Raw genomic sequence first — 24,874 nt, 5'->3', positions numbered from 1 at the left:
AAAAAAAAGAAAAAAAGAAAAAGAAAAGGTGCTAACTTCATGATACATTGTATCAATTGTCACTTTTCTATTATCTGCTTTACTAACACAACTATAGCATAGTGAAAGGGGACCTGTTTTGAGGCATAAAGCTGCTTTTACCACTTTCTCTGAAGTGCTTGTCAGGAATCAGGTAAAATGCTAATAGAAAAGTTAAATAAGAAGGTTACTGTAACAAATGCTTTTAAGTTTATATTTGCTTTCTTAGTGGCATTTTGAAAGTCACAGTTATGTAAAGTAGTAATTACAGCAGTGTATTGTTGGGCTGTTGCATTTATGTTAATAAATGTAAGATGTACCACAAAAAGGGGAAAATGGAAATAGAGGTATTCAGGTATAGTGTTCCCATTTCTTACTGGAATTAAGTTAGTATAAATCTGAAGAAACTCTGGTAAGATATTAGGTAAGTAGTGGTATAGTCATTTTGTCCTACTGACCAGCAATGATCATGATTATATAGTAATGGCAATCAACAGTAGTAATAATAATAATAATGAACTAAAACCGAAACTCCAGGCACTAGGCCAGGCCATCTACATGCATTATTTCAAATAATCATCATAATCCCATGAGGTGCCATTATTATTTGTGTTTTGCAGATGATGAAGTTACAATAACAGAACTTTCCCAAGGTACATAGCTAGTAAGTGGTAGGACTTACACACAGGACTTGTCTTCAGAGTCCACCAGAAGATATAACTGGGCAGTGATGATTTGGAGACAGAATGAACCTAGGTGAGGACTGGTTCTGAGAGTGCAGGGTAGTTTCTGATTTGGACAGCCATGTGAGGAGCTGTGTCATGCCCTGAGATTGGCCTGTAATGCTCATTCTTTTTTGACTTTTCTGGACTTAATTGTACTATTTCTTAATAATCTGGAAAAGATAACAAACATATGATACTTGACAAGTGTTTTCGAGGGAAGGAGAAGAGCTTTGTGTAGCTCTTGAATAATACATTCTTTCTTCCTGATTTAGAGGTTTATGCAACTTTTCATCTCCTTGAGTCAATTTTATATTTAACGTAAGTTAAATTCTGTGTTATGCAAGTTGTCCTAATATATTAAGAGTAAAATATTATTTTCTTGCAGTTCACATAGTTTTTCTCATTAAGAACTTTTATTATTCATTAGATTGACTTTTTTCTTTTGAACATTTTTTAAAATGCATTTTGTTACAAAGTATATTAGAAGAGTTGAATTATGCTGTGTCTTGCACTGTTTAAACCTTTTAACTGATTTTTTTCCCCCATACTTTGGGAGTTGACTTCGCATCCCATGTATGTTCCATTCTTGTTTTCCTCCTCAGCGCTGTGGTTCAGGAGTGCTGGCTGTGTTCAGATGGCTTTTCAGTGTAGCTGCATTAGGAATATTAAAAGGGATTTTGAATCTATTTGGGTTGGTAGAACGTAACTTACATTTCACTAACTGACCCCAGGAACCACTATGGTCTTCTGGTTAATGTACCTTTTATGAGGCTGGCTGATGCTCTCAGAGATTGCTGTTGTGTCAGATGCTGGCTCCAGGGTTCTAGGGCTGCTCATCAGGGTTCTGGGGCCACTTTTTCCCTCTTTTATGGACTTTGCCACTTGCAAACATATATGCCTTCGACTTATATTTTAGTGTTATTGACGTATTTGAATTACTATATTCTCAATTATTTTTTCAACGATTGTTATTCATTTGATTTACCTACATGTTAATCACTGTATAAAATTTATTCTGTCTTAAAACTCTAGCTTTTCGTTTCAGATACTTTAACTTGAAGAATAGTCTTTACTTTTCCATTAGTTCAGGTCTGTTGTGATAAATTCTGTTAAGTGTCATTTGTTTGAAAATGTCTGTTTGATTTCATTCTTGAGAAATCTTCTTGGTAGTTTATTTGAGTATATTGACCTTGAGGACATTGTTGGTATAGAGATATCAGTCTAACCACTGTGCCTTTAAAGGTAATGTGATTTTTTAAAATTAACGTTCATATGTTTTTGGAACTACTTTTAAGATTTTTGACTTTTTGCAGTGTCTGAGTGCTGTGCAAAGGTATGATTTTCTGTATTTATCTTGCTTGTGGTTTGTAGTGCTTCTCAAATCTGTAGATTCATGTGTTTCATTGGTTTTTGAGAAGTTTTAGAGCTTATCTCTAGTATTACTTCTGTCACATTATTTATCTGTTCACTTTCTGAGATTTCAAAAGGCCTTTGGTAACGTATCCTCTTTGGTTTGTTACCTTGTGTCTAGATTTTGCATTTTTTGGTCTCCTAGAACTTTATTCTGTGTTGTTTTTGTCTGACCTTTTCAATTCACTGTATTTTTCAGTTGCTCTCATCTGAAGTTGAAATCCATTGAGTGAGTTCTAAAATTTTATAGTATTTTTTTCTTTTTTTTTTTTTTTTTTTGGCCGGGGCTAGGTTTGAACCCGCCACCTCCGGCATATGGGACTGGCACCCTACACCTTGAGCCACAGGCGCCGCCTGATATAGTATTTTTTTTCAATTGTATAATTTATGTTTGTCTGTTCAAAGTTGTGTCTCTTATTGTAACTTCTGCCATTTTTGGTATTCTTGTCATTGAACAAAATAAGCACATTTATGAGCTCTAAGAACTAAGTTCATGAACTCGCCATTGTGTACTTAGTTGGCTGCTCTGTGCAGACAGCTCGGGAAGGGTTCAGAACCTTGTTAGTGTCAGCGTCTCATAGCTGTGTCTGTGTTGACACGAGGTAGTGTCTTCCTGAGGGGCGTTCTTTACTGTTGTGTGTTTGTGTGCCATCGTGGGAATGCAGGAGTTTGAATTAGAGCAGCAAACAAATGTTGAATTTCTTGTTAAACTTGGCAAGAGTAGAAGTGAAATCATGGACATGTTAGTCCAAGTTTATGGGGATAATGCCATGAAGAAAACAGCAGTGTACAAATGGATTGAACGTTTTTCTGAGGGGAGAGAACGGGTCACTGATGAGAAATCAGAGAGACCAGTAATGATATTTATTGATGAAAACATTGCAAAAACTCATCAAATTGTTCATCAGAGTCATCGGCTGAGTGTGAGAAGCACAACAGACCAAGTGAACATTGATAGAGAAACAGGAAAATCTTAACTGAAAATCTTGCCGTCAGAAAAGTGGGCAAAAATGTTCCTGAACAACCTCACCAATGAACAAAAGCACAGGAGAGTCAAAGTTTGCCAAGACCTTTTGGAGAGGCAAGACGATGTTTTGGGCCATGTTGTCACTAGTGATGAAACATGCGTGCACCAATATGACCCTGAAACAAAGCGTCAAAGTGCACAATGGAAGCCAAGTTCTCCACGGCCAAAATGTTCGAAAAAAGTTCCGCCAGTCCCAACCAAGAGTCACAACAATGTTGCTAACCTTTTTTAATATCAGAGGGATTGTTCATTATGAATTCGTACCACTGGACAAACAGTTAACCAAACCGTTTGGAAATGCTGAAAAGACTGCGTGAAAAAAGTTAGATGAAAGTGACCTGAACTTTTTGCCAATCGTCATGGCTCTTACATCGTGACAGTGCACCAGCTCATGTGGCAACTGTCTGTGAGGAGTGTTTAGCAGTAAACAAATAACTGTATTGGAATATCCTCCCTACTTATCTCATCTGGCCCCCAATTACTTTTTCTTTACTCAAAGATAAAGGAAATATTGAAAGGAAGACGTTTCAGTGACATTCAGGATAACAAAGAATATGATGACAATGCTGACGACCATTCCAAAAAGAGAGCTCCACAATTGCTTTGAAGCGCTGGCTAGGGGCTGGCGTCAGTGCATAGCTTCCTGAGGGGAGGACTTTGAAGGTGATCATGGTCATATTCAGCAATGAATACCTAACACCTTTTCTAGGACAAATTCGTGAACATAATTGTCAGACCTCCTATTCTAAAGTCTGTGTTCATGCTAATGTAGTGAACCTCTGTAAATAGGGTTGTAACGCTGGTTCTTCCGTGTATTGCTTTTCTCAAAGCCTGGTTATCTTTAAATATGTATTGGGCATTTTATTTGAAAAATTATAGTAATGTTCTGAAGCCTAAGTTGGTGATGTCTTCCTTTAGAGAAGATTTGAATTTTCTCCTCCCAGGCTTCTGGGAGAACTAGCGATTTAAAATGGAGTTTGGAGTTTGAGAATTTTGGAGCCGCTGAAAGTGTGTTTCAGTCTGTGCAAGACTTGGTCTCCATCCCCTTCTCCCTCATTCCTAGAACAGAATTTCTTGGGCTCCCAGCTGGAGCAGGATGGTTTCAGTGTGACCGCATGCATGCCGTGCCCTGGGCTCCGTCTTTCGTACCCACTGCTGCTTTGGGTTGTCCCGACCGCTCAGCCTTGCCGTGGTTCTTTTAGAGAGGCAAACCCGCCCTGAGCACGAGGCGCCTCAAATGCTGATCTCAGCTTTTTGGATTTTTATCTTCTCCTGGATCTTGGACCAGTAACTTTTTAAATATCATTTAAATACTTCATTGCCTTCAAGCTGGTAATGTTTATATTTTGTCTGCTTTATCTGTTGTCTTCAGAGGGAGATCATCTGACTTACTTATTTACTTAAGTCTCCATTATTCTAAGTCCCTTATAAACAATTCTTTGTACACACTTATATCAGCCGTTTATCTGCCTCCTGTGTTGCAGATGCTTTCCTGAGCTCATCAGTTTGCTTTTTTAGAGTGAAGTTTATATATACAAATATACATATGTATGTAAGTTTATGTATATATAGATATACACACACCAGAGAGCTTAGTTGTTACATATTCAAATCATTTTGCTTGATTTATTTTGCTTAGAAAGTATGTTCCAAGCCCAACGTGAGTTGAATATTCATCTATATTTTCTAGTTCCTTCTGTGGTTTTGTTTTTTAAGGTAAATTATTGAACTTTCTTGGGGTATTTGGTGTTTGCTTAAGATCTACATTTACTTACCATACTATGAATGAGATTCGAGTCACATATTTTAGAAACTTGACTGTCTTCTATCCCAGATTTTAAATGTGTCATAGACTAAGTATGTATATATGACAGGGTCTTTTTATGGATTTTTGGTTTAACCATTGGTACGATCTAATACTATTATAATAATTTACTATCTTTCCATGAAGTTGTCTTTGTATTATTTTTTTTTTAGAATTGTATTGTCTAATTTAAAATGTTTATTCTCCCAAATAAAGAGTAGAATTATGTCCCATTTTTAAAGAGTAAAGAATTTTTTATTGGTTGAGTTTTTATAAAATTTAGAAATCTGAGAAAAATTGAATTGACATCTTCAAAATATTGATTCTTTCTAAGATTCTTTCTAAATGATATAGTTCTTCATTTGGTAAGCCTTTAAAAAAAAATCACACCAAAAAAATCATTTAAAATTTTGTATATTTTGAATATTTTGTCTTACATTTATTTCTACATACTTTTCTTCCTCTTTTTTTTTTTTTTTTTTTACTTTTATAAATAGAGTAGTTTCCATTATATTTTCTAACTAATTATTTTTGGTATAAAGCAACAGACTAATATTTGTATATTTTTGCTAGGCAGTTACTTTACTGAACTCTTGTTAGGTATAATACATTTTAGTGATTTTGGGGGAAGGGAGGTTCTCTACCACTGTGGTCCCCAACCCCGAGGCTGTGGACCAGTACCTTTCCCTGGTAGGCTGCCCAGCATCACTGCCTGAGCTCCGCCCCCGTCCCATCCCTCACCCCACCCCATCCCGTGGAAAAATTGTCTGCCACGAATCCAGTCCCTGGTGCTAAAACAGTGCAGGACCATTATATTACCAATAAATAGTGCTGTTATCTGTTTACCATCATTTCATATCTTATTTCTTTTTATTCTTTCATTACATTATCTACAATGGTCTAACGAAGTAATGAATCATATAAATAACATTCGTTATTTAAGGAATCTTCTCATTGTCCTAGAGAGATTTCTCTAGTATTTGATTTTGAGTGTTGCATATCATTGGCATGAGGTAAATATCCTTTTTTTTTTTTTTTTTGAGACAGAGTCTCACTGTGTTGCCCTCGGTAGAGTGCCATGACATCACAGCTCACAACAACCTCCAACTCTTAGGCTTAGGCGATTCTCTTGCCTCAGCCTCCCAAGTAGCTAGGACTACAGGCGCCTGCCACAACACCCAGCTGTTTTTTGGTGGTTGTTCTCGTCATTTGGCAGGTCCTGGCTGGATTCAGACCCACCGATTCCAGTGTATGTGGCTGGCGCTCTAGCCCCTGAACTACAGGCGCCAAACCAATATCCTTTTTTTTTTTAATCTAGTCGTTTAGTGCCTCCCCCCCCCCCATTTTCCTTTGTGGCTTCCTTTTCACCCCTAGCCTATTTAGAAGTGTGTTGTTTAATTTCTAAATATTTGGAGATTTTTTAGATGTCTTTTTCTTACTCATTTATAGTTTAATTTTGTTGTAGTCAGAAAACATTATGTATTTTTTTTTAACTTTTGAGCAGCATACTATGTTTTCAAATTTAAATAGCCACATTTACTTGGTGGCTACCTATACAGGCGTACGTCAGAGATACTGCAGGTTTGATTCTAGGTCACTGCAATAAAGCAAACATCACAATGAAACAAGTCACATGAACTTTTGGTTTTCCAATGCTCATCAAAGTTATGTTTATTAAATGTGAAAAAGTATAATGGCCAAAAAACAATGTATATACCTTAATTTAAAAATATCCTATCACTCAAAAATGCTAATGACCATTTCAGCCTTCAGCAAGTCACATACTCTTTTGCTAATGGAAATTCTTCTCTTAATGTTGATGGCAACTGGGACTGATCATGGTGGTGGTTGCTGACTGGAGTGGCTGTCGCCATTCCTTAAAATAAGGCAACAATGGGCTGGGCGTGGTGGCTCACGCCTTTAATCCTACCACTGTGGGAGACTGAATTGGGTAGATTGCTTGAGCTTAGGAGTTGGAGAAGAGCCTGAGCAAGAGCGAGACCCCATGTCTAAAAAATAGCCCAGCACTGTGACAGGTGCCTATAGTCCCGCCTACTCAGGAGGCTGCAGCAAGAGAATCTCTTGAGCCCAAGAGTCTAAGGTTGCTGTGAGCTGTGATATCATATAGTACTCTACTGAGTATGACAAAGTGAGACTCTGTTTTAAAAAAAAAAAAGGTAACAAATGAAGTTTGCTACATAGATTGACTCTCCTTTCAGGAAAGATTTCTTTATCATGCAGTGCTGTTTGAATGGTATTTTACCTACAGTAGAACTTCTTTCAAAATTGGAATCAGTCTCTCAAATCCTGTCACTGCTATGATCAATTAAGTTTGAGTAATATGTGCATATTCTAAATCCTTCATTGTCATTTCAACAGTGTTCACAGCATCTTCATCAGGAATAGATTCCATCCCAAGAAACCACTTTTTTTCTTTGCTTATCCATAAGAACTTCTCATCTGTTCAGGTTTTATCATAAGAGGGTAGCAATTCAGTCACATCTTCAGGTACCCATTCCTGATTCTAATTCTTTTGCTATTTCTATCACATGTACAATTATCTCCCCCACTGAAGTCTTGAACCCCTCAAAGTCACTCATGAAGGTTAAAATCAATGTCTTCCAAACTCTTGTTAATGTTCATATTTTGGTCTTCTCCCATGAATCATGAATGTTCTAAATAGAGTCCAGGATGGTGAATCCTTTTCAGAATGTTTTCCGTTTACTTTGCTCAGATCCATCAGAGGACTCTTATCTGTGGTATGATAGACTTATAAAATGTATTTCTTAAATAATAAGACTTGAAAGTCAAAATTACTCCTTAATTCATGGTCTGCAGAATGGATGAAAATAACATTAATCTCATATCTCCATCAGAGCTCTGTTGGTAAGCAGGTACATTATCAATGAAAGCAGTATTTTGAAAGGGATTTTTTTTTTTTTTTTTTTTTGGCTGGGCAATATTTGGCTTAAATATTCAGTAAGCCATGGTTATAAACAGATGTACTATCATCCAGGCTTTGTTGTTCCATTAATAAAGCACAGGCAAGGTTTATTTAGCATAATTTTTTTTTTTCTTAAGGAGACTAGGTTTCATCTCACTCTGCCACTTAGGCTGGAATTCAGTGGCATGATCATGGCTCACTATAAGCTTGAATTCCTGAACTCAGGCAGTCCTCCCAGATGGGGCCTCATTATGTTGCCCAGGCTGATTTTTGAAGTCCTGGCCTCAAGTGATCCTCCTGTCTTGGCCTTCCAAAGTACAGGGGTTATATGTGTGAGCCACCACCTCCATTCTATTTAGCTGATTCATAAGGGCCTTAGGATTTTTAGAATAATAAATATACATTAGCTTCAACTTAAAGTCACCAGTTGCATTAGCCCCTGACAAGAAAGTCAGTCTGTCCTTGGAAGCTTTGAAGCCAGACTTTGACTCCTCCTCGTTAACTATGGGAGGCCTCCATCTTCCGGCTACTTTGTCTTCATTGAAAATCTTTTGTCTAGTGTAGCCACCTTCATTAATGGCATTACCTATCTTATAGGTAGTTGCTTCAGCTACAAACTCAACACTTGGGCTTCACCTTGTCCTTTTAGGTTATAGAGATGGCTGTTTTCCTTAAACCTCATGAAGCAAACTCTGCTGGCTTTCCTCTTGTCTTCTGCAGCTTCCTCGCCTCTCAGCCTTCATGGAACTAAGGAGAGTTAGGGCCTTGATCTGGATTAGATCTACTATCCAGAGCACTCAAGACTTTCTCCATATCATCAATAAGGCTGTTTTGCTTTTCTTATCATTCACGTATTCACCAGAGTAGAACTTTTAATTTCCTTTAAGAACTTTTCTTTGCATTCACAATTTGGCTAAGCAGTGCAAGAGGCCTCGCCTTAGGCCCATCTTGGCTTTCAACATGTCTGCCTTGCTAAGCTGAATCATTTTCTAGCCTTTGATTTACAGTGAGAGATGTGTGACTTGTTTTCCTCTTCAACACTTAGTGGCCATTGTAGGATTTTTAATTGGCCTAATTTCAATATTGTGTGTTAAAGAATAGAAAGGCCCTAGGAGAGGGAGAGAAATGGCGGAATGGCTGGTGAGTGTAGAGTAGTCAAAACACACAGAGGACATTTACTAAGTTCACAATCTTATATCGTCAGTTTCCTGGTGCCCCCAAACTGTTAAAACAATCGTAACAGCAAAGGTGCCAGATCACAGACCACCATAACAGATTTAATAATGACATTATTAAAGTTTGGGACATTGAGAAAATTTTCAAAGTATGGCACAGCAACCCAGAGTGAGCACATAGTATTGGAAAAATGGTGTTGATACACGTGCCTGATACAGGTGCTGCAGTCCTTCAATTGTAAGAAACGCAGTATTTGCAAAGTGAGTAAAGGGAACCATAGCCAAACAAGATTTTTTTTTTTTATTGGTTTTCTGTTGCTGTGTAACAAATCGCCACTAATATAGCAGTTTAAAACAACACTTAACTGTTTTACAGTCTGTAGGTCAGAAGTCTGACACAGGTCTCACCAGGGTATAATCACCATGTCAGCCGAGCCGGGTTTCTTTCTGGAAGCTCCAGGATAGAGTCTGTTTCCTTGCTCATTCAGGTTATAAATTCTGTGTCTGTAGTCATGTCCTTGGGGGCTGTCAGCTGAAGGCCATGCCTGTTTCCAGAGGCTACTGTCTTTGCCTCACTGCTCCCTTTCTCCATCTTGAAAGCCAGCAGTGGCCAGTCAAGTCTTTCTTATCTCCGTCTGTCTCCTGCCTCTTCCCGTTGTTTGGATCTGACTTCAGACAGAAGAGGTTTCTCCATTTTTGCAGGATTGTGTAATTTTACTTATTTATTTATGTATTTGTTTTGAGGCAGAGTGTGATTTTGTTGCCCTCGGTAGAGTGCCGTGGTGTCATACCTTACAGCAACCTCTAACTCAGGCATCCTCAAACTTTTTCAACAGGGGGCCAATTCACTGTCCCTCAGACTGTTGGAGGGCCGGACTATAGTTTAAAAAAAAAAAACAAAAAAAAAACTATGAACAAATTCCTATGCACACTGCACATATCTTATTTTGAAGTGAAAAACAAAATGGGAACAAATACAATTCACACCACTTCATGTGGCCCGCGGGCCGCAGTTTGAGGACGCCTGCTCTAACTGTTGGGCTCAAGTGATTCCCGAGTAGCTGGATCAACAGGCACCTGCCACAATGCCCAGCTATCTTGAGAGATGGGGTCTCCTTACTCAGACTGGTCTCAAACTCCTGAGCTCAGGCAATCCACCAGCCTCAGCCACTGATAGTGCCAAGATCACAGGCGCAAGCCACCACTCGCGGCCCAGGGTTGTATAATTAAATTTGAAGAGATAATCTCCCCATTTTGAAATTCATATCCTTATCACATTTGCGGAATTCCCCTTTGCCGTACAAGGAAATATATTCACTGGTTCTGCCGACTGGGGTGTGGCCGTTTCATAGGCCTGTTATTTTGCCTCCCACACTACCATACCGGACAGTACAGCTTAACACCTCTTTAACACACTTTTAGTTCTTTGTCATCTCTCTTGGCACCTGGAGTCTCAAAGTCTCTGCTGACTTTAGTTTCCTGTTTGAGTATTCTCAACCCTCCCTTATCTTAAAGAATCCTTTCCTTACTCTCGTTTTTCCCTGATGCCGACATCTTGTCTTTCTCTGTTTATTCACAGCCATATTCCTACAAAGTGGTCTGTGTTTGCAGGCCTATGTGCGTCAGCATGCCCTCCCTCATCCTTACCCCTGTGTGATGGTATCTGGACACGCAGCTCTCAGAGATAATGCTGTCCTCCTAATCCTGGTGACCCCAACCCCAGTGACTGCTCGATAAGCTGCATCCTGTGTTTCTGAATGTAATACTTTAAAGCTGTTGACTACATCTTCTTCCTAAAAGCCTCTAAATCTTGACTCTTGGACCTTCACTACCACGTTTTGTCTCATGTTTCTGATTCCTTTCTTGTTTCTTTTTGTTTCTGGCTCATCCTTAAGTATAAAGGACCAACCAGGCCTCTGATTCATACCTTTTCTTCACAGCATATTCTCCTCAGCCTACCATTTATGTACTTACGTGAAAACAACTCTCATAGTTTATTCCCAGATCTGTACCTCTAGCCTGGACCTCTCTGAAGGGCAGGAAAAAAAAAAGAATGTGCACGTATTCTTAGTGTACCATAATTTTCAGATTGCTCTGTAATGTTCACAATTATTTTAAATGGGTGTATAATGTTAAGTGTCTGTGCCATAATTAGCTTAACCATTTTCCTATTGAAAAATTCTTGATCTGAATTTCCAGCTACAGTTTACCATTCTGTGCACATACACTGGGTTTCAGGCTTGTGGAATAGAAAGCGAATGGACTATTTCCTCTCCCAAGCTAGCTCAGTGAATCTTGCCAGGCTTTCTTATTAGGAATCAGCCAAGAGGCTACTGCCACTACTTGAGTTTGGGGTAGTATTACAACTCTTGCACAAATGACTAGAAAATGCCATCTTAGTGGTCTTTTTGTCTCTGATCTCTTAATTCTCTGAACCAGCATGCTGTCAATTGTTAGAAAACAGGGAGTTCTGTGCCCTTAACACCAAAGAGCTGAGATTTTTCACACTGATATGTCTCTGAGATTTACCTTGTATCAAGACAGAATTTTAAACACTATGAGGTTGTAGTTTACCATACCCACTACCTACCTTAAGAATCGTCTTTGCCACACCTAGCTAGCACTCAGATACTCTCTTAAGGCAAGAAACGTGTTTTTAATCTGTTGTTGTCCAGAAGTAATCCTGAAAACAAACTAGCAGTGTTATTTTAGTCTCCTTAGTGTTTTTCTCTAAAGAAGCATGGGAGCTTAATGATTAGGTTTGTGCTACACAGAACCTAGGAACTTTACCTCTAATTTCTCTAGCCTGTTTTTATGAACCCCAACGAGTAATTCTGACAGTGGCAACACTGCCATTTTTGTCCCTCTCCTGACTGTGACTTGTATGTGTTAAACGAACTCCTGTGGATTTTGACCTGTTGATTTCTTGGTTTCTGCCTGATTTTCAGCCATTACTCATCATACTCTGATGAGTTGAACATAATTTTCAGCAGTTCTCCAGTCTGAGAACCGTGTGTTTTCCCTATGAAAGTAGAGAGGGTTGTGTTTCAACCCTGGTATGCATTAAGCATATTCAACCTGAGCAGTAGTGAAAACTCAGCATTTCTGAATCACAGGGTGTTAAGTATTAAGCCGTGTCCTTACTCTGAGGCACCGGGTGAGCCTGTGCACTGGTTGGTGGGGGGTGAGCGTGTTAAATCACTGCCATCTTTGGACTGTCTTCTACCACGTGTCTCATGGTCTGTCTCTGTTTCTCTGCTTTCTCTGATGTATGTTCATTGTAGTCTACCGTCGCAACCAATTGCCCTTAAAATTATTGAAAAGCACAAGTGCTGATGGTAAACAGATACTGCCATCCCTTCCTTCATGCCAATTATATTTCTGCTTTGAGGCACTGTGGTCTGTATGTCCTCTCAACTCTGTAGCCTTTGGTAACTACATGCCAGGTGTTATAGCCACAAGGTTTGATGATTGTACTCTACTCTGTAGATAAGAAGCCAACATAAGTAACTAGTTACTCTCTAATGGGTAGATTTGAAATTAATCAAGATTAAGGTAAGTTTTAAAAATTACACCAGTCTATCATTCTCTGTAAACCCAAGGGTCTGCCACCTTGTGCTCTAGGGCACTGGTTCCCAAGAGAAGGTGTCTCTCTCTCTAATTCCCAGCTATGTGGCTTAGCCAGCCACCCTGACCACTTTCAGCCCCAAATGTCTAGGGAGGAGGGCAGCTTGTTTCACTTCCACCTCTGCAGTGATAGTATGGTATACTGGTATCATGCCATACCAGTATATGCCTGGGACGCCCCCTTTCCGTATCTCTCTCATCTGCTCTACCAACCTCTCCCCTCCTAACAACCACAAAAAAAGTCCTTGAGGTTAGAGACTGTTTCAAAGTGCAGGGTCCTTCCCCTACCTCATCTCCTCCCAAGTATGCTTAATGGTGTGGGCTTTATGCCTTGAACAAGGAGAGTGAACCTTGTTAATGAAAGGAGATCTAATAAAACATGGAAGAATGAACATAGCTCATCAGGAAAAGTCTGTAAGGGTATGTCTCAGTGAGGTGCCACCCCTGGTCTCAGGCAATAGAAGAGCCTTGAAAACATGAAAGATTGAAAGCGTAGGCTTAAACGAAATACCCCTTCAGGAACAGAAGTATTTTTAAGTGTAGAACCTGATAAGATTATACATTTAATGAAGTAGCTGTATTACTCTTGATGGCCTGAATGTCATCAAAATGTCTTCCTTTCAATATTTCCTTTATCTTTGGGTAAAGAAAAAGGTCATTGGGAGTCAGTTCAGGTGAGTAGTGAGACTGTTCCATTACAGTTACTTTGTATACCAACTAAAAACTCTCTCACAGACAGTGACGTGAGCTGGTGCATTGTCATGATGCAAGAGCCATGAGTTGCTGGTCAAAAATTCAGATCACTTTTGTCTAACCTTTTCACACAGCCTTTTAGCAATTCCAAATAGTAAACTTAGTTAACTGTCCAAAAGCTGCAAATTCATAATGAATAATCTTTGTGATATTTTAAAAAGTTTAGCAACATCATTGACTCTTGATTTAGACTGGCTGACCTTTTTTGGTTATGGAGAATTGGCTGACTTCCATTGCGCACTGTGATACTTTGCTTCAGGGTCATTTTGGTACACCCATGTTTAATCACCAGTGATAACATGGCCCAAAACATTGTCTTGCCTCTCCAAAAAGTCTTGGCAAAACTTTAGCTTTCCTTTGCTTTTGTTCATTGGTAAGCTCCTTCGGGATCATTTTTGTACATGTTTTTCATGCCAAGATTTTCAGTTAAGATTTTCCTATTTTTCTTTTGATGTTTACGTGGTCTGCTATGTGTCTCACAGTCAGGTGATGATTTTGACGTACAGTACAATGAATTTTTGCAATGTTTTCATCAGTTACACTCATTAATGTCTGCCCTGACCTCTCTCCATCAATGACCCTTTCTCTACCCTCAGAAAAACATTACGTCTATTTGTACACTGCCATTTTCTTCGTGGCATTATTCCTGTAAACTTGGACTAAAATGTCCCTGATTCCACTTTCATTCTTGGCAAATTTAACAAGAAATTTAAGCTTCAATATTCTCACAATGGCACACAAAAGCACACAATAACAGTAATGAACGCCGCTCAGTAAGTCATTGCCACACATTGATGTACACAGCTATGATACTCTAATATACCAAAAATATGAAACCTTACCGAGCTGTTTGCACAGTGCTGCCAATGTAAGCACATGGTGGCAAGTTCACGAACTTAATTGTCAGACCTCACATGCAGAGTTTAGAAGGGAAGAATTAGTGTCCTAGCACCAGTTAAGTTTTAAGATTCAAATAGAGAACTAAAAGTAAACAATAATGTGGATAGAATGTGAATGTTATAAACTTATGACAAACAAGGTGAGTCTGTCAGTATCTAAAATTGAAAAACGTAGTTCAAAAAATCTGTTTAAAGTAATCTGTTTCTCCAGTTCTTAACTCCAGTGGATTTGGGGGACTTTTCTCTTTTAAAGAAATACGCATCCTAAGTTTTGCAATTCCTTTGTCTTCATCTCAGCATAATTTTTTAAAAAGTAGAAAGTCAAATTTTATTTTTTTGTTTAAAACATATAATATTTCTGGATGTTCCGAATTTTTGCATTTTCCTTGGGAGTACAGGGTTTAACTTTTTCAAAAAAACTTTAATCTGGACAGTGTGTATAATCGAGCACAATTACATCTACCTCAACCAAGACTCTGGTTGAGTCAGTCCTGGCAGAGGAGAACTTGTTTTCAGTCCTTGATGTTCCAGCTCTGCCCCCTGCTCCTCCCAGTGGTTTCTTATCTCTGTGTTTATAGTCATTTTAATAGTTGATGGCTTTCACTTTTATGACCACTCACCACCCAGTTTTTACAAGTGGGTGGGGAAACCACTCACCCCAGATGATGGTCATCATTTTTCATTTTGCCACTTGCCTGGTAGAGTTAATGAGAGGTAAAAAGTGCATTATTGACTTCATTACATTCATCTTGAGGGGGAAAACACCATTTCATAAGTGAATAGACTGAAGAATAGAAAGGTTTGCTCAACATTATTTTGTAAAAGTTACTACCATTTTCTATTATTCTTTAAGGACAGAGTTTTCGTTATGAGACCTGTTTTTTTCTCTTTTTTTTTTGCTTATGATGGGTAAATTTATCTTTCGTGGAATAGTATGGTTGTTTCTGCATTAGACTATTAAGCTGATATCACCAGAGGACTCGGATATTTTTTCTTTCATGTAAATTTTGTCCTTAGTAAGTAGTTATTACAGTGTAGACATTTTGGTCTAATATGAAGTTCAAATGTGTGCATTGCAAGAGCTATTTGAAAATAGTGAGGAATTAAAGTATTTGGATTTTCTACAAATAAAATAATATAAGGTTGAAGATTTTTTATTTATATGCTCAAGTATCCAACAAATGAAAACAAAACTAAATTATGGAAAGTTTACCTGTCTTACTCTCTTTCTCTATATCTGCCTGTTTATCCAGCCTACCTATCATTAATGTTAAAGAAATAGCCATTGAATTTTTTTTGTTAAAATGATGATCTTTTAAAAGATCATTAAAACAGTATGATGATTTTTTAAGCTTATTGGAGAAAAAAACACAAGTAAGTAGATTAGTTTACTTTCTTAATTTTCTATTCACTAATATAATTGCTATATTAGCAATACTTCATGGTTCTGCCAACTAATATTTCATGATTATCTGAGGTATGTCTACTCTACAACTTACTATATAGCACCTCTTATTCTCACGAGAATATCATTTTTGGCTTATTTAGAAACTTGCTGGAAAGTTTGTTTGAAAAGATCCGTAATATACCAAGATAGTCAAATACTCCATCTTAAGGGTTGAACTTAACTTCTTTGTTGGCCAGACTTCTCAGGCTAGTGTGTGGACAGAGACCTCTGGGAGGAGTAAGAGGGAGACAGTAATTCAGTTTGGGAATATCTGGTTCCAGGACCTCGGTTCCTTGAGAAAGGAACATAGCATTCTAGAAATGCACACTAGTATCTTTGCCATGAGTGTTTCAGCAGATTTTGATTGGTAACATTTTTCAAATTGCCAGAATGTTAGAATACAGTTTTATTAAAAAGTGGCTTTCCTTAAACTACCTTCTTCAATTGTCGTAACATCCTTAATAATCTTAATTTCTAAAAATTATGGTTGGTATATGTATAGTTTTACAAATTGGTTTACTTTTTTTTTTTTTTTTAACAGAAATCTTAGAGGCTGGTATTAAAGGAACTTCAGAATCCCTCAAAGGTGTAAAACGGAAGAAGATTGTAGCTGAGAATCACCTGAAAAAAATACCAAAATCCCCACTGAGAAATCCTCTTCAGGCAAAACATAAACAAAATACAGAAGGGTCATCTTTTGCTGTTCTTCAGAGCGCTTCGGAGTCTCACGAGAAACAGGATTATATAAAAAAGGGGAAGCAGTATACGAAACAAAACGGAGAAGCACCTGGAATAATTGCTGAAGCCTCAAAATCTGAAGAATCTGTCTCTCCAAAGAAGCCCTCGTTTCTGCAGCACCCATCGGAACTGTGCAGATGGAGATCAGAAGGCACTGACCCCGCCAAATTCAGTGTCCTGGACAGAAAATGTGACTCAAGTTCTTTGTCAAGTAAAACCAGGACTGACGATAGTGAATGTATCTCTTCTCACTGTAGTACTACATCCCCCTCCTACACGAACACCGCCTTTGATGTCTTACTGAAAGCGATGGAGCCGGAACTGAGCACCTTGTCGCAAAAGGGCTCATCTTGTGCAATTAAGACAGAAAAACTGAGACCAAATAAAACTGCACGATCCCCTTCGAAATTAAAAAACAGTTTGGTAGGTGCCCCGAATCAGGCTTCGCAGGAATTTGTTGCTGAATCCCAGTCTTCTCCTGGTACCTCATACCCGGGGCATGAGTCTGCTCCTCAGAGGGATGAGCAAGGGACAGTGCAGTCGGTTTCTCACCCCTACGCTCAACATGAGCACTCTGTTTCCACATCCAGCCAACAAAATCAACAGCTTCCAGGGTGTTCCGGTTTCACAGGATCACTGACGAATCTGCAAAATCAAGAGAATGCCAAACTTGAAAAGGTTTATAATATAGCAGTGACGTCATGCATAGGTCTGATTTCGCCTTCCAGTAGAACTCAGGTTACTCCTCAAAACCAGCAACTGGATTCTGCTTCACCTTTGTCAGTAAGTCCAGCCAATCCTGCACAGTCGCCCCCCACGCCAGCTTATAACTCAACTCATGTCGCCTCTGTTGTTAGTCAACGCGTAGAGCAAATGTGCAATCTTCTTCTGAAAGAGCAGAAGCCCAAAAAACAAGGAAAATATATTTGTGAGTATTGCAATAGAGCATGTGCAAAACCCAGCGTGCTTTTAAAGCATATCCGCTCCCACACCGGAGAGCGACCCTATCCCTGTGTGACCTGCGGATTCTCATTTAAGACTAAAAGTAATCTTTATAAGCACAAAAAGTCCCATGCACATACTATCAAACTGGGTCTTGTCTTACAACCAGATGCTGGTGGCTTGTTCTTGTCCCATGAGTCCCCCAAAGCACTTAGCATCCATTCAGATGCAGAAGACAGCGGGGAGAGTGAGGAGGAGGGTGCTGTTGATGACAGACAGAGTGACCTGGGCGCCATGGAGCTGCAGCCTGTGCACGTAATGAAGAGGATGCCAGGTGCTGAAGCTTTACCAAAATCTGGTCCCCTTCCAAGCAATCTAGGTGATTTTTCACTACAGGACAAGGCTTTAGAATCCCAGGCTGTGACGGAGTTGCCTAAAGTGGTGGTCCACCCTGTCAGCATGTCTCCTTTAAGAACTAACAGTCCAAAGGTTGTCGATTCTAAGCCCGAACTTTCTAGTGCACAAAAACAGAAGGACCTTCAGGTAACAAATGTCGTGGCACTTTCAGCCAGCGTGTCGCCGCTGGAGAACAACGAGAATTCTCATCCGAGAGGGGACGCCAGTCAGCTGGAAGGAAAGCAAGACTGTCACGTAGTAACAGTGCATGCCCAGCTACAAAGGCAGCAGGCTACCGATTACTCCCAGGAACAGCCAGGAAAGCTCCTGAGTCCTCGAAGCTTAGGAAGTACAGACTCTGGTTACTTTTCACGCTCTGAAAGTGCTGATCAAACAGTGAGTCCACCAACTCCCTTTGCTAGAACTTTACCCACCACAGAGCAAGACCCAGTGAAGAATAATGGGTCCTCTGTCCCTCGTGGCAATACAGCAGCACCGTCTGCATCACCAACTGGGGAAAAGGCATTGCTTCTGCCAGGTCAGATGCGCCCACCCTTAGCCACAAAAACACTGGAGGAGCGGATATCGAAGCTCATCTCAGACAATGAAGCCTTGGTGGATGACAAGCAGCTGGACAGTGTAAAGCCACGGAGAACATCTCTCTCAAGACGAGGAAGTATCGATTCCCCCAAGTCATACATATTTAAAGATTCTTTCCAGTTTGATTTAAAACCAGTGGGACGAAGAACAAGTTCAAGCTCTGACATACCAAAGTCCCCCTTCACCCCTACTGAGAAATCAAAGCAAGTGTTTCTTCTGTCTGTACCTTCTCTTGACTGTTTACCTATTACGAGGAGTAATTCCATGCCCACCACAGGGTACTCAGCAGTCCCTACAAATATAATACCACCTCCTCATCCCCTGAGAGGAAGCCAGTCATTTGATGACAAAATCGGCACTTTGTATGATGATGTCTTTGTGTCAGGACCTAATACTCCTGTGCCCCAAAGTGGCCATCCCCGTACTCTTGTCAGACAAGCAGCAATAGAAGACTCTTCAGCAAATGAAAATCATGTTCTTGGGACTGGACAGTCCTTGGATGAAAGCTACCAAGGGTGCCATACTGCTGGGGAGAACGCCTCAGCCAGGAGCAAGGCGTTGGCCCAGGGCCCACATTTAGAAAAAAAGAAGTCTCACCAAGGGCGAGGGACAATGTTCGAGTGTGAAACCTGCAGAAACAGGTACAGAAAACTAGAAAATTTTGAAAACCATAAGAAATTTTACTGTTCAGAGTTACACGGACCAAAGACAAAGGTAGCTATGAGGGAACCTGAACACAGCCCAGTGCCCAGCAGTGCACACCCTCAGATTCTGCACTACAGAGTCGCTGCTTCCACGGGGGTCTGGGAACAGACACCCCAGATAAGAAAAAGGAGGAAGATGAAAAGTGTTGGAGATGATGATGAACTTCAGCAGAATGACAGTGGAACATCCCCCAAAAGCTCCGAAGGTCTTCAGTTTCAGAATACTATGGGCTGTAGTCCCAGTTTGTCGAAACATAATGTTGCCATGACAAGTGACCACCAGCATAAAAATGTGCACTTGCAAAATACCCAAATTCAGCTCATTGCCAGGGGCGCCAACCAAACTGTGGATCCCAAGCTGTCTACCATCACAGAGCCACAGATAAGTTCAGTTGCCCAGGACAAAACAGAGTTAAAGAGGCATGGGACTGGGATCTCAGTGATCCAGCATACCAACTCCCTGAGCAGGCCCAATTCATTCGACAAACTTGAGCCTTTTGAAAGAGCCTCCCCAGTTTCTTTTCAGGAGCTGAGGAGAACAGGGAAGCTGGAGTCACTGAAGGTCGTAGGAATGTCCCAAGAAGAAAGTCACCCTTCTCGCAGCGCATCTCATCCTCACCAGCCTGTACTGTCTGACGCTCTCAGAGGAGAACTCCAGGAGAGCTCGAGAAAGAAGATTTCAAGTGAACGTCACCTGTTAGGACACCCCTCCAGGCTTGTCCGGCAGCACAACATCCAAGTCCCAGAGATTTTGGTCACAGAAGAACCAGATCGGGACCTGGAAGCCCAGGGCCACGATCAGGAAAGATCAGAGAAGTTCAGCTGGCCTCAGCGTAGTGAAACCTTATCAAAATTGCCAACCGAGAAGCTGCCACCCAAAAAGAAGAGGCTCCGTCTGGCTGAGATAGAGCATTCGTCCACCGAGTCAAGCTTTGATTCCACCCTGTCTAGGAGTCTGAGTCGGGAGAGCAGTTTATCACACACTTCCAGTTTCTCGGCCTCATTAGACATAGAGGACAGTTCTAAAACTGAGGCTTGCCCCAGAGTTGATTTTCTGAACAAAGCCGAGTTTCTTGTGATTCCAGCTGGCTCCAATACACTGAGTGTTCCTGGAAGTCACCGGGAAATGAGGCGTGCTGCGTCAGAACAGATTAATTGCACCCAAACTGCAATGGAGGTGTCAGATTTCAGGAGTAAATCTTTCGACTGTGGAAGCATAACCCCACCCCAGACGACAGCCCTTCTAGAACTGCACCCTCCAACTTCCCCTTCTGGCATGGGAGCCAGTGGGCATGTGCCTCTTTTAGAAAGAAGGAGAGGTCCACTGATACGGCAGATTTCTTTAAACATAGCTCCAGACAGTCATCTGTCTCCTGTAAGCCCAGCATCTTTCCAACATCTTGCTCTTCCCAGTGTGAACACAGCGCCGTTTCAGGGGCCCCAGCTCACTAATACATCTTTAGCTGAGTTTCCTGTAAATACCCTGCGCTCCCAGACTCAAGTTAAGGACCTGCAGGCAGAAATGTCAAACCCCAGCTCCACTAGCATCTTTCCTGTTCAACAGCTTTGTGGTATCAGTCTGTTAAATCAGATCCATGTACCCCTGAGCCGCCAGAACACACAGATGTCTCTGCAAGTGTCTGCACAGGGTGACAAACCAGGTGCCAGTTCTGCTTTATGTGTGTCTTCAAAAAGTGAGGATTGCTTTGCTCCCAAGTATCAACTGCAGTGCCAGGTTTTCACTTCAAGCCAGTCCTGCTCTTCTACACCCATACATCCTTTGCCAAGTTCAGTTCCTTCCGATCCGGCCGCAGCAGATCATTGCACGACATCAGCAGCATTACCAACAAAATTAATAGACACCGTGTCAAATTCGTGCCCTCTGCCACCACTGGAGCTTGGGTCCCTTGGCGGTGGTCCAGGGCAGAAGGTGCCATCATCATTTATGCTGCCCATATGCCTGCAGAGGAGTGTCCCTGCTTACTGTTTTGCCACATTCCCATCCCTGCCACAAATCCTAGTGACCCAGGATCTGTCCACTCAGCCAATTTGCCAGGCTAATCATAATATAATGCCAATCAGTGAGGAACAAAATTCTGTGCCAGAATCACAAAAAGATCACCAAAATGCTTTGCCAAACCCAGAGAAAGAACTTGTTTGTGAAAATGTCTTTTCAAAAAGGGGCCAGAATTCTTCTCCCTTGGAATCCTTGCCCATCACTCAGAAAATGTCTGTGGGTAGACTTTCCCCTCAACAAGAATCTTCAGCTTCCAGTAAAAGGATGCTTTCCCCAGCAAATAGCTTAGACATTGCCATGGAAAAGCACCAAAAGCGCGCCAAAGATGAGAACGGAGCTGTTTGTGCGACAGACACTAGGCCAGTAGAGCTGCTGAGTCCAAGAGCTAACGATGCTAACAAGCAGAAGAAGCCTGTCCTAGTGAGGCAGGTTTGTACCACAGAACCCCTGGAAGGCGGGATATCGGAACAGGATACTTTTTCTCAGCCTGAAACTAGTAGTAGTGAGGCTGTCAGTGTGACACAGGTTTTACCAGTTGATAATTTGTCATCAGGACACTCCAGGTTTGTAGTGATAGAACCTATAAATGAATTGCAAGAGTTTGAAAACATCAAGTTGTCCAGCTCATTAACTCTTACAGTTCAAAATTCGCCTGCCCCTTCAGAAAATACTCACATTTCTCCTCTGAAATGTATAGACAATAACCAAGAAGGGAAGGCTCCAGGGGTTAAAAATCAGGGTGACAAAGTGAACATGCAAGAACAACCAGCCACTGCTGTTGCACTGATTGATGTTGGGGACACACAGCAGCTGCCTTTCCCCAGCCTGAAGACTGCAACCAGCTTTACCTGGTGTTATCTCTTAAGGCAGAAGTCACTGCATTTGCCTCAGAAGGACCAGAAAACTTCAGCCTATACTGACTGGACAGTAAGCTCCAGTAATCCAAATCCACTTGGTTTGCCCACGAAAGTTGCTCTTTCTCTCCTGAATTCGAAGCAGAATACTGGAAAATCATTATATTCTCAAGCAATAACTACTCATTCCAAGTCAGATTTGTTGGTCTATTCAAGCAAGTGGAAGAGCAACTTAAACAAGGTACTGAAAATGTATTTTATCTTCAAATATGGTCTGGACAAATGAGTTTTAGCATAATATTTTAATTGAAATTTGAATGACAAATTATTCTTTGTGTATGTGGACATGTGGTCTATTTCTCTGGGGAGTTACACCGATAAAGGTCACCTGGAGTCCGTTCAGTGATTCTGTCTTGAAACGTTTTGGAAATAACTTGCCCTAAGCACTTTTTTTATTCCCTTCCTCCCCTGCCCTTGGCCAACTATATGAAATCTTTACTTAAGAGTATAGAAAATCAAGAGTTTTTCTTTGATCTTTCTGTTACATTAACATTTTGTTGTTTTTATCCAGTGAGAGAAGATACGTGTTTTGTCCTTGGTAATGCAGGGAAACAGGCATGGATAAACGGAGATAGTTATATTTCACTTTGTAATATAAGCAAAGAGCCACTCACACTTGTGCATACTTCTTACCCTGTTCTCGTCAGGCCCATCCCAACTCTATTCCATTGTAGCTCTGAGAATTATTAGCCCTAGACAGGAGATTCATGAAACAGTGAATCTGTAACAGATTAACTCATACACTTGAGAAGTTGATTTGGTCCGTATTTATAGAGTAATTTAAGGTCATTAAACTATAATTTGGAGTAATTTGTATTATCAGTTTCATTAGAATTTTCAGCTTTGTCAAAGGGGGAAAACCATTTAAGTGATTAATACAAAGTTAAGGGTATCGCATGGGATGGTGGGCATTCAAAAGTGTAGATTAAGCCATCTTCTGCAGGTTTATAAGCATTTAGTATAGGTTCATAAGCACTTACATACTGATCAGGAAGAAAACATCCCAGAATCAGTAAGTACCACAATAGAAGTATGAACAATTCTCAAAGAAGGAAGTTTCTAACACTGCCAATAGGTGGAGGTATGGACACAAGGAGGAGGCTCCAAAAGTGGTGAGACTCTGAGTCTTTAAAAAAAAAAAAAAAAAGTAGGGATTTTTCAAGCAAACAAGGATAAAAAATTTAGTAATACGTTAAATGACATTGAAATGAGAACAAACTTGGACATTTAAAGAACCCTACGGAGCCTGGCATGATTAGAAAGTTTTATAAGTTTAAAACAGTAACATCCTTTGACGTTGGAAATGTAGGTATACAAACAAAAACATATGCATGATGGTGGCGAACCTTTGGTACTTTCTTGGTAAGGGATAGTGTATCTAAACCATTTGTGGAATATATTTTTTTGAATGTTGAGACTCCAGATCTAGTATATTAGAATCTTGGCAGACGAGCCCTAATCACTAGAATTTAAACAGAGCTTCATGTATATTCCTGAAGTTCCCATGGAAAGTGGCTCTCTTAACTACCAAGTGCCTTGGAGGAAATGTCTGAAAATGCATATCTAGATTTGAATCGTAGGGGCGAGTTCCAGGTGAAAGGTGTAGGGATTCCTCAGTGCGTAGGAGTAATTACTGAGATTGCACAGAGAGAGTATAATCAAGAGAGGACCTAGAATTGATGCCAGAGATCACGAGTCTTTTAAGGGTTGAATGGTTGACGGAGGTCCACACGAGAAACTGAAAGAGACTATTCATAAAAGGAGGAGGAAAACCAAGAGCAAGTGGTATCATACAGGACATGGAGGAAGGTATTTCATGGAGTGTTGTTCAAGTAGAGAGGTCAAAAAGAGATGAAGGCAAATGGGAACGTCTAGACCGAGCAGTTCTAATCTCTTTGGAGACTGGGATCTGTGAGCAGGTGGCTCTGGGGGGTTGGGTGCTGGGGTGACTGTTGGCCCCAACCCAAACGTGAACGCGTTTGTGATTCAAAATGGAAAGGAACAGACAGATGCTATAAAAAGAAATTCTAAGAAAAATAAGCCATTTCAGCATATAATAGTATAGAGGGACCAAGCACGTAAAGACTAAGATTTTGGCATTTAGCTCCCTGATAACTTGGGTGAAAAGAAGCCAGATTTGATAGTAAAAAAGTGAACAATCAATAAAGAGGAATTTGGTATTGAAAAAAGATTAAGAAAGAGAACTGTTGTTAAAAGGATAAAGTCCAGGAAAGGTGTGTGTACATATTCCAAATTGTGAGGAAGCCTGATTTTGTTTGCCAGGAAGAGAGAATGCAGTGGTTGCATTTTTACCTCCACAGTCATCAGCCTCAGTACCTCTTCACACTGCCTTTTTGAGGAGTGTGGGCAGCAGCTTTTCTTTACTCCTGTCTTAGTAAGGACGGGAGCTTCTCAAAGTACTTTTCTGAGGCTGTGCAGCCCCTCCTTCCATGGTGCACACACTCTCATCACATGCTATTAGTATGATCACTGTATACTTGGCGATGTAATTATTTGAGGAGACTTGTATAAAAGAAGCCTGTGGTCAGGAGAGTCATGCCTAGTGTTGGATTCAGGCACTGCCCTGGAGTTGGAGCCTTTATTGCTAACACCTGACCTTGGGCCAGTAACTTAACCCTGAGAGTACCCTTTCTCACTAAATATCTCGTCCTCCTGTGCTGCCTGTCCCCAAAACACATGTGAGAGTAGGATGATGTGATGAGTGAGAAAACAT

The 24,874-nt window shown here is 40.5% G+C and overlaps 1 protein-coding gene across 8 annotated transcripts in view; it reads left to right on the top strand.

Moving 5' to 3' along the window:
- HIVEP1 (HIVEP zinc finger 1) overlaps positions 1-24,874 on the top strand; it is a 169,915-nt gene that overhangs the window by 114,504 nt on the left and 30,537 nt on the right. For all 8 annotated transcript variants that reach the window (XM_053602464.1, XM_053602465.1, XM_053602466.1 and 5 more), the window contains one exon: positions 16,371-22,321. In XM_053602464.1, the coding sequence (XP_053458439.1) occupies positions 16,371-22,321 (5,951 nt within the window). The remainder of the gene's footprint in view (positions 1-16,370; positions 22,322-24,874) is intronic.

This window comes from Nycticebus coucang, chromosome 9, assembly GCF_027406575.1.
Source record: "Nycticebus coucang isolate mNycCou1 chromosome 9, mNycCou1.pri, whole genome shotgun sequence".
In the NCBI taxonomy this organism is placed as follows: domain Eukaryota; kingdom Metazoa; phylum Chordata; class Mammalia; order Primates; family Lorisidae; genus Nycticebus; species Nycticebus coucang.
This window is presented reverse-complemented; position numbering and strand designations above follow the sequence as displayed.